At 38.9% G+C, this 17,495-nt stretch overlaps 3 protein-coding genes across 3 annotated transcripts; all 3 read right to left on the bottom strand.

Moving 5' to 3' along the window:
- Positions 1–733: 733 nt before the first annotated feature.
- On the bottom strand, positions 734–1,714 carry LOC133133405 (olfactory receptor 1-like). Its single transcript, XM_061249502.1, has one exon. The coding sequence runs from the start codon at positions 1,712–1,714 to the stop codon at positions 734–736; it is 981 nt and encodes a 326-aa protein (XP_061105486.1).
- Positions 1,715–4,060: 2,346 nt separating this feature from the next.
- On the bottom strand, positions 4,061–5,041 carry LOC133133404 (olfactory receptor 1E16-like). Its single transcript, XM_061249501.1, has one exon. The coding sequence runs from the start codon at positions 5,039–5,041 to the stop codon at positions 4,061–4,063; it is 981 nt and encodes a 326-aa protein (XP_061105485.1).
- A 3,738-nt stretch (positions 5,042–8,779) lies between these two features.
- Positions 8,780–9,757, bottom strand: LOC133133402 (olfactory receptor 52E4-like). The gene has a single exon (XM_061249500.1). It carries the CDS (start codon positions 9,755–9,757, stop codon positions 8,780–8,782), a length of 978 nt encoding a protein of 325 aa, XP_061105484.1.
- Positions 9,758–17,495: the final 7,738 nt, after the last annotated feature.

Below are 17,495 nucleotides of genomic sequence, written 5' to 3'. Positions count from 1 at the left end.
TTTAGCCCACTATCCTGTCGATGTTGGTGCCTCTCAGCCAATAGGTGGCGCCATAAGAAGCAAATAAGTTTAAATGCCTATAACTCTTCTACCATTTCACCAATGAGGTTGAAATTTGGTATCATCTATATCTGTGTAAGTCTCCAACAGGAGTTACAAAGATCAAAAGATATATTAAAAAAACATGGCCGGCATCCGCTAATCACAAAAACCAATCAGCCAATCACATATGAGCAGCCATTTGACAGGCTTAACCATGGCCAGTCATTATGAAACTTGGTGGGTATGTTGAGGTCTTGACTTGATACCACCATGTAAAATTTGGTATCAGTAAACCATTAGGTGGTGCTATAGCAGCAATTGCAATAATGCAGGATCTCAATGAGTTTATCTTTGACGATGGTTAATGAAAAATCTTATAACTTGGATCAGTAAATATGGAGTCAAATGTATATTCATTATTTACAGCAATATTTATTTAAGGCTCATGAACTGCTCTTTAAAAAGTTATTCGAACCAGTTTTGTATATATAATCTTTTTATGAATAAGCCACTATAACTGTACATATTGAATTTCAAGTCTTCAGATTTTTTATATATATCACTGTGTCCAGAACTTTCAATTGATTTGATTGAAATTGCTAATTGTCTTACAGTTCTCAGTTGATCGGAGTGTTATGAATTATAAAACACAGTCAAACTAGCTCATCAGTCATTTGTAAATAAAACATATTCATTTATTCCTTACAGTGATGTGCGTCTTCTTTCTTCTGTACAGCTTTTTAATGGATTCTCTGAATTCTTCTGTTTTAAGAGAGTAAATGATTGGATTCAGCATAGGCGGCAAGGCATTCGCCAGTGACATGTTAATAATCCTAGCGTTCTGGTGGATGGAGGAGCCCAGTACAAAGGTGAAGCATAAAGGAAAATAAAACACGCTCACCAAGATCAAATGAGAGGTGCAGGTTTTCATGGCTTTGAGGCGCTCTGAGGCTGCTGCAATTTTCAATAAGGCTCTGGTTATGCAAATATATGTGCTGATGATGAAAAGTACAGGAAGCCAGAGAATCAGAACAGGATTTATCCAATCAATCACGGAACTTGGAGTGTTGTCATTGCACGCCAAACGGTATAAGGGTCCATGATCACAGAAATAACTGTTTATCACAGCGGATTTGCAAAATGACAGTTTGGTGATAAAACTCACAGCTATTAGAATGGCCAGTGCTCCAATGATCCATAATGCCACTGTGATGACCAACATTGACTTATTTGTCACAATCTCATTGTATCTCAGTGGAAAGCATATAGCAACACATCGATCATAGGACAGCAGTGTTAGAGTGAAAGACTGCAGATGGATGAACCAAAAAACAAAAAACATATTAGTCAAGCAGTCCTCAAAAGAGATTAAATGTGATTTAAATAGGAATGTGTCAATCACCTGAGGAACGAGAGCAGTGCTTCCACACAAGTCAGACACGGCCAAATTAAAAACTGCAATGTATTTTGGACTGTGAAGACTCTGGTCAGTGTAAATCACAAACATGACAAAAATGTTTCCCACTACAGTCACAGCATAAACAAAGCACAAGAAGACATAGTAGTAGTTTGTGTGGGGAATACCAGCAAAGCCACTAATGAAAAAGTAGTCAGGATGCACAATATTGGATACTGTGATGTTTATAAAAAAGACTGAATTCAGGGGACTCATCACAGCTTTGTTTGCTCCTCACTGTTTCCTACCCCTCAGAAAAAAGTATTTTAAGACCTGAAAATAAATGAAGGGTTAACATATTATTTCATTATTCATCATCTTGTGTTTCTCAAATGAACACAATAAATCATCAATTATAATGGTTCAGTCAACCTGTTAATGAGTGACTGAAATAGATTTTATTAATTGTTGCTTGGCTGGCACCAACAATCATTCCATCAGCCTCTTACAGAAGATCACATATCTTTCCAATTCTGTTTGGCCTAAATGATCACCTCTTGTCTGCATGCTAGAAATTTGCATTACGGAGCTGGTATACATGTGTACATAATAAAGTACTCACTGATTGTATTTGGTTCTGTGTAAGCATTATTCTTCTTTAAGATAATTGTGTTACTTATTTAAGACACTTTGAAATTACCTGAGATTCAATTTTCACTTCAAGCTAAGCAGAAAGCTCCAGATTTTAGAAGTAAATAAATGAAATAATAAATTACAGTGTGCCGAATACTTACCAATAACTCAGCAAATCAGCAAAATTTGGCAGACGATATATTGTCAATTTAATCTATCGCTCATACAGAATTATTCTTTTTTTCTGGTGTTCCTAAGTCAAATGTCTTTCAATATTTATCATGAACACAAATGTCCTTGAACCTGATTATAGATCAGTTGGAAAGGATTGTGGTGAGTCAAAGCGTTCACTGTTGTTCTTATATGCTGGAGTGTTGACGCAGAGCAAAACACCAAGGGACACAAAAAAAAAAGTTCATACGCAATTAAAGCAACATGATGCAATTATAAAGACTGATTTTGTGTTTGTTGTTTGGGATGTTTATTTATTTATTTAAGACCTCAATCACTGCAGGATTTTAGTCTATCTTAAATAATGGTGAGCTAATATATACGAGAATCATCAAACGTGATAGGCTTGTTTGGATCTCTGAACTATTGGACTGTTTAAATTTAATGCAGTTTGAACTCCTGATGGTGCTGTAGTGAACATTACAAATGTTTGATATTCACAAGCCCATCCCCGGCACCCCATTTGCCCAAGAGTTACACAATTGGATGTTAGGGCCCTCCTCATAAGGACCACATTTTTCTCAAGGAACTATTCCTGCCGTATTGCATTTTCCGCCATTTTGAGAATTTTTTTGGAAAACACTTAAAATGCTTGCACACCTTGAAAAATGTACAGATTTTCACAAAATTATACCTGAGTACAAATACCTTTATATCGACATCATTTTTCTTGTACTTATGTAAAAAAAATGGTTGAATGATGATAAAATGAATTTGGAGTAAGCATGGCTTTTCACAAAACATGCTAATAATTTGTTATCATTGTCCTTGCTAAAACTGAATGGGCAGCAAAAGCTTGGCAGGTAGGTGCAGTTACTCCACAGCTAATCAGGATATCACAATGATGCCAATCAGCCCCATATTGCTGCTGCCATGCAGTCATTTACGTTTTAGCCCATAACTCCTGAACCATTTGGTCTAGAATCAAAATCCCAGAATTTTCCCTATATGTGCTGTATATTCCCAATTTATTTAGCATCTGCCAAATTTTTCGAGCGTTTAGATTTTTTTCTAAAACACATTTTTTGCTTCTTCTTCTACAAATTTAATCTAATCTTCAGCAAATCTGACATAGAGTATGCTAGGAGTAACCCAAATAAAAGTTATGTCTTTTGCTTTTGATGTAACAAACCGTTCATCCGTGACATGTTAGGCCTGGAAATGTTTTGTAAAACAGCTGTAATTCATGATTTCTATGTCACCAAACTCGGTACGCATATTTAGCCCATTGGTGCCTTTCGGCCAATAGGTGGCACTATAAGAAGCAAATAAGTTTAAATGCTTATAACTCTTCAAACATTAGAAATTAGAAATTTGGTATCATCAATACCGTCCAAGTCTCCAACAGACTTCATAGATCAAAAGTTATATTAAAAAACAAGGCCACCATCAGCCAATCCCCTATGAGCAGCCATTTGGCATGCTTATCCCTGTCCAGTCATTATGAATCTTGATGCGTATGTGAATGTCTTGACTTGATACCAACATGTAAAGTTTATAATAACTTAGATCAGTAAATATGCCGTCAAATGTGTATTCACTATTCAAAGCTATATTTATTGAGGGCTCATGAACTGCTTTTTAAAAAGTGCCTCAAACCTGTTTTGTATATTTCACCTTCTTTATGAAAAAGCCACTATAACTGTACATATTGAAATGCAAGTCTTGAGATTTTTCATATCTATGACTGTGTCCAGAACATCCAATTTAAAACACAACCAAACTTGCTAGTCAGAAATTTGTGAATAAAACATTTATTCATTTCTTCCTGATAGTGATGTGCATCTTCTTTCTTCTGTACAGCTTTTTAATGGATTCTCTGAATTCTTCTGTCTTCAGTGAGTAAATGATTGGATTCAGCATAGGCGGCAAGGCATTTGCCAATAACATGTTAAGGATCCTGGCGTTCTGGTGGATGGAGGAGCCCAGTAAAAAGGTGAAGCATAAAGGAAAATAAAACACGCTCACCAAGATCAAATGAGAGGTGCAGGTTTGCATGGCTTTGAAACGCTCTGAGGCTGCCGCAATTTTTAATAATGCTCTGGCTATGCAAATGTATGTGCCCATGATAAAAAGTACAGGAAGCCAGAGAATCACAACAGGACATGTCCAATTCATCATAATACTTGGAGTGTTGTCATTGCATGCCAAACGATGTAAAGGTCCATGATCACAGAAATAACTGTTTATCACAGTGGATTTGCAGAATGACAGTTTGGTGATAAAACTCAGAGCAAGTAGAATGGCCAGTGCTCCAATGATCCATAATACGGCTGTGATCACCAACATTGATTTCTTAGTCACAATCTCATTGTATCTCAGTGGAAAGCATATAGCAACACATCGATCATAGGACAAAAGTGTTAGAGTGAAAGACTGCAGATGGAGAAACCAAAAAACAAAAAACATATTTGTCAAGCAGGCCTGGAAGGAGATTAAATGTGCTTTAAATAGGAATGTGTCAATCACCTGAGGAACGAGAGCAGTGCTTCCACACAAGTCAGACAGAGCCAAATTAAAAACTGCAATGTATTTTGGACTGTGAAGACAGCGGTCAGAGTAAATCATAAACATGACAAAAATGTTTCCCACTACAGTCACAGCGTAGACAAAGCATAAGAACCCATAATAGTATTTTGTATGGGGAATACCGGCAAAACCACTTATGAAAAAGTAGTCAGGATGCACAATACTGGACATAGTGACGTTTATAAAAAAGACTGAATTCAGGGGACTCATCACAGGTTTGTTTGCTCCTCACTGTTTCTCACCCTGTGAAAAAACAATCCTTTAAGACATGAAAAGGTTAGGTTCACCTATTATTTAATTATTCAATTTTAAACAAATGTGTGTCTCAAATAAACAATCTAACAATAAAAAATAAATAACAAAGGCTTCAGTTCACCTGTTAATGAGTGACTGAAAGACATTTTATAAATTGGAACTCAGCATATGTCCAAAGAATTTTGTGGAACACATTAATAATTGTGTTACTTCATACAACACATTGAAAAACACATTACACCAGACACATCCATGCCCAATGTAACCCTTTGATTGAATAAAAATACAAATTCTTGTTTTTAATTCCAGTATACTAGCGTAGTTAATATAGTGTAGTTATTAATTATATTATTCTTCCTCTCATTCATTTTCATTAATTCATTTGGGTAAATGATATTCTGTGCAATAAGGGGGTGTCCTAAATCAGCTTTACCTGCTTGGTGTGCCCTTGCCTTTGAACATCTGACCCTCACAGGGTCTCTGCAGCACAGCCCTGCAGAGCACCTAAGAATCATGTTATGTGATAACAATAAAGTACTGGAGCTTTCAGTATTCAATGATGAAGATAATCTATAGATATTGTATGCAGAGAAACCACTTAATTATGTACTTATTAGACTTACTGTATTTCTAATTATAGGTCTTCTGCTGCTGATGAGATACTCAAACCACACTGTCTAGCACCAACGATCATTCCACAGTGTAAGTCACTTACAGTAGATCACATATCTTTCCCATTCTGTTTGGTCTAAACAACAACTGAACCACTTGACCATGTCTGCATGCATTTATGCTACATGATTGGCTGATTAGATATTTGCATGACTGGGCTGGTGTACAGGTGTACATAATAAAGTACTTACTGATTGTATTTGGTTCTGTGTAAGCATTATTCTTCTGAAAGAGAATTGTTACTTATGTAAGACACATTTAAATTACTTTAGATTCAATTTTCAATTATAATAATTTCTATGCAGTTCAAGCCAAGCAGAAAACTGAAAATAAATGAAGGTGAATTAAAGTGTGCCTAATACTTACCAATAACTCAGCAAACTTTGGCAGACCATATGTTGTCAATTTATTTATCTCTCATACAGTAGTACTCTTTTCTCTGGTGTTCGGAAGTCAAATGTCTTTAAATGTTTCTATTAAGTAGAACTTGATAATAGATTAGCTGTACAAGCATGTGGTGAGTCAAAGCGTTCACTGTTGTTTTTATATCTAGTGTTGACACAGGGAAGTGTTACACCAAGGGAACAAGCCACAAAAGAAATGCTCATGTATAATTAATACTACATGACGCAATGATAAGGATTGATTAGGTGTTCCTTGTTTGGGATCGTTATTTATTTATTTATTTAGGGGTTCAAGCACTGCAGGTTTTGGATTATTTGTTTAATAACTATGAGTGAGCTATAGATATTTCGTGGAATCACCAATCTTGGTTGGCTTGTTTGGATCTCTGAACGCTTAGATTGTTTCAATGATGGTGTGTTTTGAAAACCTGGTGGTGCCGTAGTGCACGTGACACATTTTTGACATTCCCAAGCCCTGCCTCCGCACCCTGTTTGCCTTGGAGTCACAAAATTGGGTCTAATGGCCCCCTTCTTTTTTTTTTACCAGTGTAACAGAATTTTAATAAAAAATGAATTAATGATTCAGGGACCTATCCTGTGGTATCTGTTCTGCATGTAAATGGTTGTCAAACCATGTGACCAATGTTATTAGTAAGCTGGTCAGGGCAAATTATCTTTGGAAGTTATGTGCATAAAATGTATTTGGGAAAATGTAAAAAATGCCTAGAATTATGTGAAAACATTCAGAAATATAACTGACCACAATTGTGACTTTTGCAGATCAGCTGCCGATTTAGCTAGACCCAGTGCTGTAGCGCTCCCTATATATTTGCATTGGTCTCCATTCTCCATTCAGAAATGCGCAAATTGAACCTCAATACCTCAATATCTCACCCGTTTCAAAACCAATCTTGCTAGTAAAGTCAATCATCATTTCCACGGCAACAGTTTAGTTTAGTAAGTGTTACATTTTGGGATATGAAATGAATGACTTCTGCAGATGCATCTTCGTCGACAGTGTGGCAAGAGCACACACTGTCCTCAATTGTTTCAATCTTCCTTGCTACTGCCGGGCTTCATTAGGGAAAGGTAAACATTGCCACGTGAGTTAGGCCTGGCTCTGCCATGGCATCGGAACGAGGCATTAATTAGCTCAGACAGTGGCAGTTGGAGAGCTGTAAAATATATTTGCTTTAATGTCAAACATGCCGATTCTGTATATGAGCAAAACATTCAATTTTTGTGCATTTGGTCTCATTTGGTCAATTAGAATATGCATGAGCAAAGGTGCTGTGGTCAGATGAGATCAAATTGAAGATTTTGGTCTGATACGGCGTTGGTATCTGTGTTTAAATGTGTATCATATCCACATTGAAATTTGATAGTCAGTAATGTTTTGGGGCTGTTTTAATTCCAGTGGTCAACTGGAATTAACGGTATAACGGATTCCAGGTAATTTTGCAAGACAATGACCCAAAGCATACCTCAAAATCCACACATAAATGGCTCCTTGACAAAATCAAAGTTATGCAGTGGCTAACTCGGGCACTGGATCCACAGGTTTTCGATTGGATCTGGCTGGGCAGTCGATAACGCAAACAAAAAAATTTGAAGGTTGTTGTAATTACTGCATGGATGTATGATCCAAAATCCCTCTAAGTATGTTCCTTAACCTTGTCAAGCATTACAGGAAAAAACTCCATGATGTTATCTATGCCAGAGGCGGATGCCCCAAGTACTAAACTAGGGATGCCAACAATTATGTAACCGTTATATTGGTGAAATATAAATGTTAATATTAAAAAAAATAATAATTATCCTGGGATTTTCATGCATTTTCTAGAATTTAAAGAGAATGGTGCAAAAAACATCAACTGAACAGCAGTTCTGTGGGCAGAAATGCCTTGTTAATGAGAGAGGTCAGAGGAGAAGGGCCAGACTGGTCAAAGCTGACAGGAAGGTGACAGTCACGCATATAACCACACATTACAACAGTGGTATGCAGAAGAGCATCTGAACACACAACGCAGATAGATCTTTAATTTATTAAAGTGCATAGACTACAGCAGCAGAAGACTTAAGTATAAACAATAAGTTTAACAAATACCTAATAGTGCTCAGTGACTGTATATTGTGTAAATAACACTGCAAGCTGCATGAAGGTTTATAGTTGGCATCCCCAATTTCTTTCATATCACAGAAAGCACTAAAATCGGAGGAAATAATAGAAATGGCCAAAAAGACAAAAAGTGACAGAATCTGTCACTCAGTTGTTTGTTTGTAGTACGAAACTGGTTCTGGTTCTGTATTTTAAGGTGGAAAGGAAAACCAGCAGAACCTGCAGACATCTGGAAAGAGAACTGAGGATCAGTAGCCTGAGGAGTTAACATCCTCAGGGTGATATCAAAAGATGTTTTTAATGAACTGCTCTTGAAAAATTGTGCCTCTAACATGTTTTGTATATTTTAATGAAAAAACTGTACTAATTACAGTCAGAATTTGTTTGTTTCCCATCCATTGGATTAAATCTGTGAATTGCTCTTATTGTTTACAGTGGAGTGGGCCCAAAAACATTAACATCATCAAACTTGCCAGTTATTTGTGATAAAACATTTATTCATTTATTCCTTACAGTGAAGTGTATCTTGTTTCTTCTGTACAGCTTTTTAATGGATTCTCTGAATTCTTCTGTCTTCAGTGAGTAGATGATTGGATTCAGCATAGGCGGCAAGACAGTCGACAGAGAAATGTTAATAATCCTGGCGTTCTGGTGAATGACAGAGGCCATTGCAAAGGAGAAGCATAAAGGAAGATAAAACACGCTCACCAAGATCAAATGAGAGGTGCAGGTTTTCATGGCTTTGAGGCGCTCTGAGGCTGCGATTTTTAATAACGCTCTGGTTATACAAATGTATGTGCCTGTGATAAAACATACAGGAAACCAGAGAATATAAACAGGATTTATTAAATTAATTATAGTACTTATTGTGTTATCATTGCACGCCAAACGTGCAACGGGTCCATGATCACAGAAATAGCTTTCTATCACATTGGAGTCGCAGAATGACAGTGTGGTGAGAAAACCCACAGCAAGGAGAATGGCCGCACCTGCAAATGTCCACAATATGGCTGAGATCACCAACATTGATTTATTTGTCACAATCTCATTGTATCTCAGTGGCAAGCATATAGCAACAAATCTATCATAGGACAGAAGAGTTATAGTGAAAGACTGCATATGGAGAAACCAAAAAACAAAGAACATATTAGTCAAGCAGGCCTCAAAGGAGATTAAATGTGATTTAAACAGGAAGGTGTCAATCATCTGTGGGACGACAGCCGTGCTTCCACATATATCAGACAGAGCCAAATTAAAAACTGCAACGTATTTTGGACTGTGGAGACACTGGTCAGTGTAAATCACAAACATGACAAAAGTGTTTCCCACTAGAGTCACAACATAAACAAAGCACAAGAAGATATAATAGTATTTTGCATGGGGAATACCGGCAAAACCATTAACATAAAAGAAGTCAGGACGCAGAATATTAGTAACAGTGCCATTTATAAAGAAGGCTGAATTCACAGGGCTCATGGCAGGATTGTTTGTTCCTCCCTGTTTCTCCCCCTGTGAAAAACCTGTCCTTTTGGACCTGAAAGTAAACAACAGGTTAACCTGCAGTAACAAATTCCTCAAACACTAAACAGTCAATGATGTGTGCTTACTATGAAATATTTAGCTGCAGAAATCACATAAGCTCAGATTTATCATTCAATTATTAATTATTGAATAATTGGATCTTGTGTGCCTCAAAAAACAGTATATGAATTACTTACTTGTCATACATACATTTCAATTGACAATTTTGCCTTTGCCCCAAGTACCCACTATGCCTCTTTCATTTGCTAAAAATATATTATATTATATATTATAAATATTAAATATATTTTTATTATTATTTCTCCTGCCCTTAATGTTCATTAATTCATTTGAGTAAATCTGATAAATTTGTTAAATTTGGTGTATATATATACACAGTACTGCGCAAAAGTATTTGGCACCCTAGATTGTTGCATATGTAACATATTGGTGAACTTGGCACGCCTCTTCTCTAGACTTTGGCTGACTCACTTTCTCCAGGTATTCCCAGACAGCCGCAATCAGGTTTTTATCGGAAAGATGTTCCTTTACTGTACTTCAGTGAAGGTCTTAATGAAATACAAGACAGCATTTCATTTTTGGGGGAAAATGAATGCTTGGAAATCCCAAAACTGCTCTTTTCTACTGACACACTGCTTATGCAGAAGAACATAAACATCTAGGACTCATATATTAGAAAATCTAGGGTGCCTAAGACTTTGCAAAGTACTGTATATATTAATATTCTGTACAATTATATACAGTACAATAACTGGGTGTCCTAATACAGTGTTACCTGGGCTGTCTCTTTCTCAGCTGGAGCATGTGACCCTCTGGGTCCCCATAGCACAGCCCTTACCGCACATTATTTAGCGTTACTGTTCCTTACAGTATTAAGATAAGAGACTGGCAGTTTAAATGCTAATAACAGAAAATTGTACTATATAAATATATTCGGTTGAATTATAATATACTTTTGTTTCATGAATGAAATTATTTTAGATTCAATATTCTATGAGAATAATTCCTATGTAAATCGCAGCTGTTTGAAATAAATCAATGATGGAAAAAAGGAAGGTATGCCTAATACTTACCAGTAATTTCAGGCAAAGTTGCTCAGACCAAATAAGCTGTCAATATATTGATCACTCATATAGAATAACGTTTTTTCTGTTGTTAGTAAGTCAATGTCATTCACTACTTCTCTTCGTAGATGTAAGTCCTTCATTCACTTGTAGAAGACTATGGTGCGTCAAAGCATGTGCTCTTGTTCTTATATCCTGAAGTGTGGACACAGAGCATTACACCAAGGGACCTGGCCACAAAAGAAATGCTCATGTATAATCAATGCAACATGATGCAATGAATGATACTTTAAAAAGTATACTTCGGTTTAAGTTGTACTTGAGTGTACTTCAAAAAAGTATACTAAATAACATATGCATACAATGTTATTTTTACTTGAGTGAAAGTAAACTGTGGTTTAAGTTCATCTACATCAAATAAAGATTCTGAATTGCATGCAATTATAGTGGTATTTTAGAATACTTAAACCGTGCTTATACTTCACAAAAGTATGTTCTATTTTCATCACTGGATAGCATACTACTAGTTAAAGTCTATGTTAACTTAATTCACGTAGATATATATTGTAGCATACTATGGTACCAGGATGGGAATATTAAGGTGCTGTCCACCAAATGGCAGCATGAGCCCTACAGGCAGGTATGGCCAGCTCGCTCGCTCGCTCGCTCGCTCGTTCGTTCGTTCGTTCGTAACAAGAAATAAACTAAACAACATTGATTGATTGATTGATTTTATTCAATGTATAGTTCCAAGAATACATGGAACAGAGGACATGCATCTCAAAATTCATCAAGGATAAAAACACAATAAAGTCACAGACTTGTTTCCATTGTGGTCAAGGACAGACAAACAAGACAACAAGGAACAGGCACAATAGGCACAAAGGAAGATAAGACTAAAACACCATGTTACTAAGAGACATTTTCTCTGAGCCAGGACTTTACTTTGGTCTTAAAGGAGTGCACACTGGATACACTTTTGATCTCGAGGGGCAGCATGTTCCAGTTGACAGTTCCACTAAACCTGAACGAGTTTTTGCCCATGTTGGTTTTAAACCTGGGCAGGCAAAGATCAGCAACAATGGCTCTTGTATGGTGATCATGAGTGTCACCACATCTCTTAAGATAATCCTTAAGATACATGGGGGCCCTGTTGTTACATATGTTGTGGACCATGCTAAGCTGCAACTGGACTGCCCTGGCATCTATGGGGAGCCAGCCAAGCTGCTTAAAGTGCTCTTTCCCTATATGGTCTCTAGGAGATAGACCCAGGACTAGCCTAATTAGTTTGTTTTGTGAAACTTGAAGTTTGTCTTTGAGGGCTTTTGACAGGCCTCCATACCACGAGCTGATGGCATAGTCAAAACAGCATAAAACTAGAGAACTAGCCAACAAATACAGGCTAGCTGCATCTAGGAAAGGAGCTTTTCTGGCTAAAAATTTGGTTCTACCATTGACCTTACTAATGGTCTTGAGAGCCATGGTTTCACCACCCAGGCTGCTGTCCAAGATACAACCCAGATAGCTCACTGAGTTTTTAGCAGGGAAGATCTGGCCTCCAAGGACAATATCAGGTGATGATAAACGGCTCAACCTGGGTTTAGAGCCAAATAAAATATACTCAGTTTTTGCCATGTGGAGGGACAGCTTGTTATCAGTGAGCCATGAGTTGATATTATCAAATTCTGCAGATAAAGTGGCCTGAAGATTGGACACATTCTTATCGGAAGCCAAAATGGCTGAGTCGTCTGCGTAAAGGAACAAATTTGAATTACAAGCAGCTTGTAGATCGTTTATAAATATTAAAAACAGCAAAGGGCCTAGGACACTTCCTTCTGGGACCCCACACGTCACAGGCAGTGGTCTAGAAAGATGGCCGAGACATTCAGTCTTTTGGTCCCTGTCTGACAGATAGGAGACAAACCATTGAAGGCCTAAGGAGCTCAGGCCAAGAGCCGTAAGCTTGTCAAAAAGCAGGTTATGGTCGACTGTGTCAAAGGCCTTCTGAAGGTCAATTAAAATCAAGCCACAAATTTTACCGGCATCCATCTCTGATCGAATAAAATCAGTGAGGAAAAGAAGACAGGAGTCAGTTGAATGGGACTTCCTGAAACCAGATTGAAAAGTGTACAGAAGTTTGGACTCGTTTATAAAATCATAAAGCTGCTCGTGGACTACTTTCTCAAGAACTTTAGAAGTGACGCTGAGAATAGAGATTGGTCGATAATTACCTGGGTCTGACTTATTACCTTTTTTAAAGAGAGGTATTGTTTTGGCATGCTTCATATCGAGCGGAACAATTCCATGCTCAAGGGACAAATTAACAATGTGGGTCACAGAAGGTGCTATAATGTCTGCAGCGTCTTTTAGAAACCTGGCAGAAATATTGTCTAAACCGGTGGCTTTAGCACATTTAAGGCTCTTTAACAGGTTGACAATTGTTGCCACTGAAACTGGTTTGAACGAAAAGCTGTTTGGAGAAGCCCCCAAACGAGCATAGAAGTCAAGGAGATGGCTCTTGCCAAAGATCGCAGGGCCTGCCGGTAGACAGTCCACTAGTTTCTTAGCAATGGAGGTAAAGAAGGAATTAAAATGGTTGGCAATCTGGTTCTTATTTGTGATTTTTTCACCATCGATGTCTAAGGAGATACAGAGACTTGAGTCTTTAAGGGGTTTTGAAGTGCAGCCCAGATTTTTAAGCGTTTTCCAGAGAGTTTGAGGATCGTCTTTATTTTCTCTGATCTGATCAGAAAAATAGTTTGATTTAGCTTCTCTGACTTGGACAGCGTTTCTAAGACCTCTGAACAACAGGAGGTCAACTTGATTGCCCGACTTTTTAAACAGAGAGAGGGCATTTTCTCTGGCGCCAATGGCTTCAAGGATCTCCTGTGTGAACCACGGATTTGATCTCTGCTTAATTCTGACTGTTCTGGCTGGGGCTACACTATCAATGGCAGAGGAAAATAGCCTTTTGAAGTTACCCCAAGCCTGGTTAACGTTATCCGAGTCTAACACAGATGCCCAATCTAACATCTGAGTCTCCTCTATGAGCCTGGCCACAGAGTATCGCTTGAGGGATCTAGCTGAGATGGATTTATGACAGTTAAAAGTAATGCGATGAGCTCTCCTCGAACAAAAAGTGAGGAAATGGTCGCTAATCCCATAAATTAACACACCACTCTGAGAAATGGACTTAGCATCAGATACTAAAATCAGGTCAATAATACTGCTAGTTGTACCACAGATTCTGGTAGGTTCACAGATCAGTTGAGTGAAACCAAAAATCCTGCTACATCTGTCCAGGCCACTGAAAGTGGGACAGGATTTGTTGGCAACATCTGTGTTAAAATCACCCATCAAAATGCATTCTGTTTTTAGCAAATCCTGACATTTCAATAAGACCTGTTCAAGCAAGTCGTAGAAGGTGTTTTGCTGCGGAGGGCGATAACATATGCCACACAGAATGGGTTTGGTTTTGGGAAGGCAGATATCAAACATTTAAATTTCAGCTGAGCAGATATCTAGGTCCTGCCTTACATTAAAATCAAGGTCGGCTCTGATAAAAGCGCACACACCACCCCCGCACCGATTGCGGTCCTTTCTGATAAGGGAGTAGTTGTCAATACAAATTTCAGAATCACTGATGCTGGCATCTAGCCATGTCTCTGACAGACAAAAAATGCCCACTTTGGCTGAAGCAGCTAGTGCTCGGATCTCATCAATCTTTGGCAGCAGGCTCCTAACATTAAGATGTAAGAAATGTAGGCCCTTGTCAACAAATGGCTTGCATAGATGCATTAATGAGAGAGATGTGGGTTCGGTCGGTGAGACTGCCACTGGACCAGGGTTAGTTTTAACGTTACCGGATAACAATAAGAGCAAGAGAATGAGACATTTTTTCTTATTGTAAGCACAGACAGGATCATTACTCACAGAAGGTGAGACTAGTTTTGGATTAACAGGGTTTAAAAAACAGTCCTGTAAGAGCATGATAGCAGAGAGCTGTGCAAAACAAGCAGGATTACAAGGGAGATTAAATGAGTTCATCAAAACAGGGAATACAATAAAACTAAAGTGATTGACTGTCTCACTGGAGCCTTTGCCAGGAACACTCACCCCCGATGGTGGATCATAGTCACAAACGGGCAGGTTTGTGGATGGGGGAGGGAATGCAGATGACAGCTCCATCTTGGGTTCGGGCACACTAGTGACGTCAGTGTGAGGCTCATGAAAGACAGGGCTGGTGGTAGCTGGTCTGCTACTGCTGGAGCCTGGACCTGGGTTGTTGGTAGCTAGCCTGCTACTGCTGGAGCCTGGGCTGGTGGTAGCTAGCCTGCTACTGCTGGAGCCTGGGCTGGTGGTAGCTAGCCTGCTACTACTGGAGCCTGGGTTGTTGGTAGCTAGCCTGCTACTGCTGGAGCCTGGGCTGGTGGTAGCTAGCTAGCTACTGCTGGAGCCTGGGCTGGTGGTAGCTAGCCTGCTACTGCTGGAGCCTGGGTTGTTGGTAGCTAGCCTGCTACTGCTGTAGCCTGGACCTGGGTTGTTGGTAGGTAGCCTGCTACTGCTGGAGCCTGGGCTGGTGGTAGCTAGCCTGCTACTGCTGGAGCCTGGGCCTGGGATGGTGGAAGCTAGCCTGCTCCTGCTGGAGCCTGGGCTGGTGGTAGCTAGCCTGCTACTGCTGGAGCCTGGGCCTGGGTTGTTGGTAGCTAGCCTGCTACTGCTGGAGCCTGGGCTGGTGGTAGCTAGCCTGCTACTGCTGGAGCCTGGGATGGTGGTAGCTAGGCTGCTACTGCTGGAGCCTGGGATGGTGGTAGCTAGCCTGCTACTGCTGGAGCCTGGGCCTGGGTTGGTGGTAGCTGGTCTGCTACTGCTGTAGCCTGGACCTGGGATGGTGGTAGCTAGCCTGCTACTGCTGGAGCCTGGGCCTGGGATGGTGGTAGCTAGCCTGCTACTGCTGGAGCCTGGGCCTGGGATGGAGGTATCTTGCCTGCTACTGCAGAGGCCATGAGCAGGTGGAACAACCAACAAGCACAAGCAGAGTAGCCAAGGTGACCAAACATTTAGGTTTTCACTGTACCCTTTGGTTGAATTTTGTCTTGGGTTGAAGCGTTTTTGCTGAAAAGTATTCACTGAAGCTGGTAAAAACTGTGATAAAATGTCAAATAAAAACTGTGGTAAAAACTGTGATAAATTGTTAAGTAAGAGGATAGTTGTGGAGCTCCACAAAATACCACACCTGCCTTCAGCGGCCATTTTGTCTCATGACGAACCTAGACTAACATAATACATGATAAGACACTACGTGACTAAGACAACATGAATAAACATAAAACATGGCGAGACAGACCTGAAACGTGACACTATCTTAAATAATGGTGAGCAAATATATGCGAGAATCATCAAACGTGATAGGCTCTCTGAACTATTGAACTGTTTAAATTTAATGCAGTTTGAACTCCTGATGGTGCTGTAGTGAACATGACAAATGTTTGATATTCACAAGCCCATCCCCGGCACCCCATTTGCCCAAGAGTTACACAATTGGATGTTAGGGCCTCATAAGGACCACATTTTTCTCAAGGAACTATTCCTGCCGTATTGCATTTTCCGCCATTTCGATAAATTCTTTGGAAAACACTTAAAATGCTTGCACACCTTGAAAAATTTACAGATTTTCACAAAATTGTACCTGAGTACAAATACCTTCGTACAGACAAAATGTTTCTCGTAGGTATGTAAAAAAAATGGTTGAATGATGATAAAATTAATTTGGAGTAAGCATGGCTTTTCACAAAACATGCTAATAATTTGTTATCATTGTCCTTGCTAAAACTGAATGGGCAGCAAAAGCTTGGCAGGTAGGTGCAGTTACTCCACAGCTAATCAGGATATCACAATGATGCCAATCAGCCCCATATTGCTGCTGCCACTCAGTCATTTACGTTTTAGCCCATAACTCCTGAACCATTTGGTCTAGAATCAAAATCCCAGAATTTTCCCCATATGTGCTGTATATTCCCAATTTATTTAGCATCTGCCAAATTTTTCGAGCGTTTAGATTTTTTTCTAAAACACATTTTTTGCTTCTTCTTCTACAAATTTAATCTAATCTTCAGCAAATCTTACATAGAGTATGCTAGGAGTAACCCAAATAAAAGTTATGTCTTTTGTTTTTGATGTTACAAACCGTTCATCCATGACATGCTAGGCCTGGAAATGTTTTGTAAAACAGCTGTAATTCATGATTCCTATGTCACCAAACTCGGTACGCATATTTAGCCCATTGGTGCCTTTCGGCCAATAGGTGGCACTATAAGAAGAAAATAAGTTTAAATGCTTATAAATCTTCAAACTTTAGACCAATAAGGTTGGTATCATCAATACTGTGCAAGTCTCATAGATCAAAGGACTTAGATCATAGATCAAAAGTTATATTAAAAAACAAGGCCACCATCAGCCAATCCCCTATGAGCAGCCATTTGGCATGCTTATCCATGTCCAGTCATTATGAATCTTGATGCGTATGTGAATGTCTTGACTTGACACCAACATGTAAAGTTTATAATAACTTAGATCAGTAAATATGCTGTAAAATGTGTATTCACTAT

The sequence above is a fragment of the Conger conger genome, chromosome 7 (genome assembly GCF_963514075.1).
Source record: "Conger conger chromosome 7, fConCon1.1, whole genome shotgun sequence".
NCBI classification, from domain to species: Eukaryota; Metazoa; Chordata; class Actinopteri; order Anguilliformes; family Congridae; genus Conger; species Conger conger.
The sequence above is the reverse complement of the archived record's forward strand: the minus strand, read 5'-3'. Positions and strand labels throughout refer to the sequence as shown.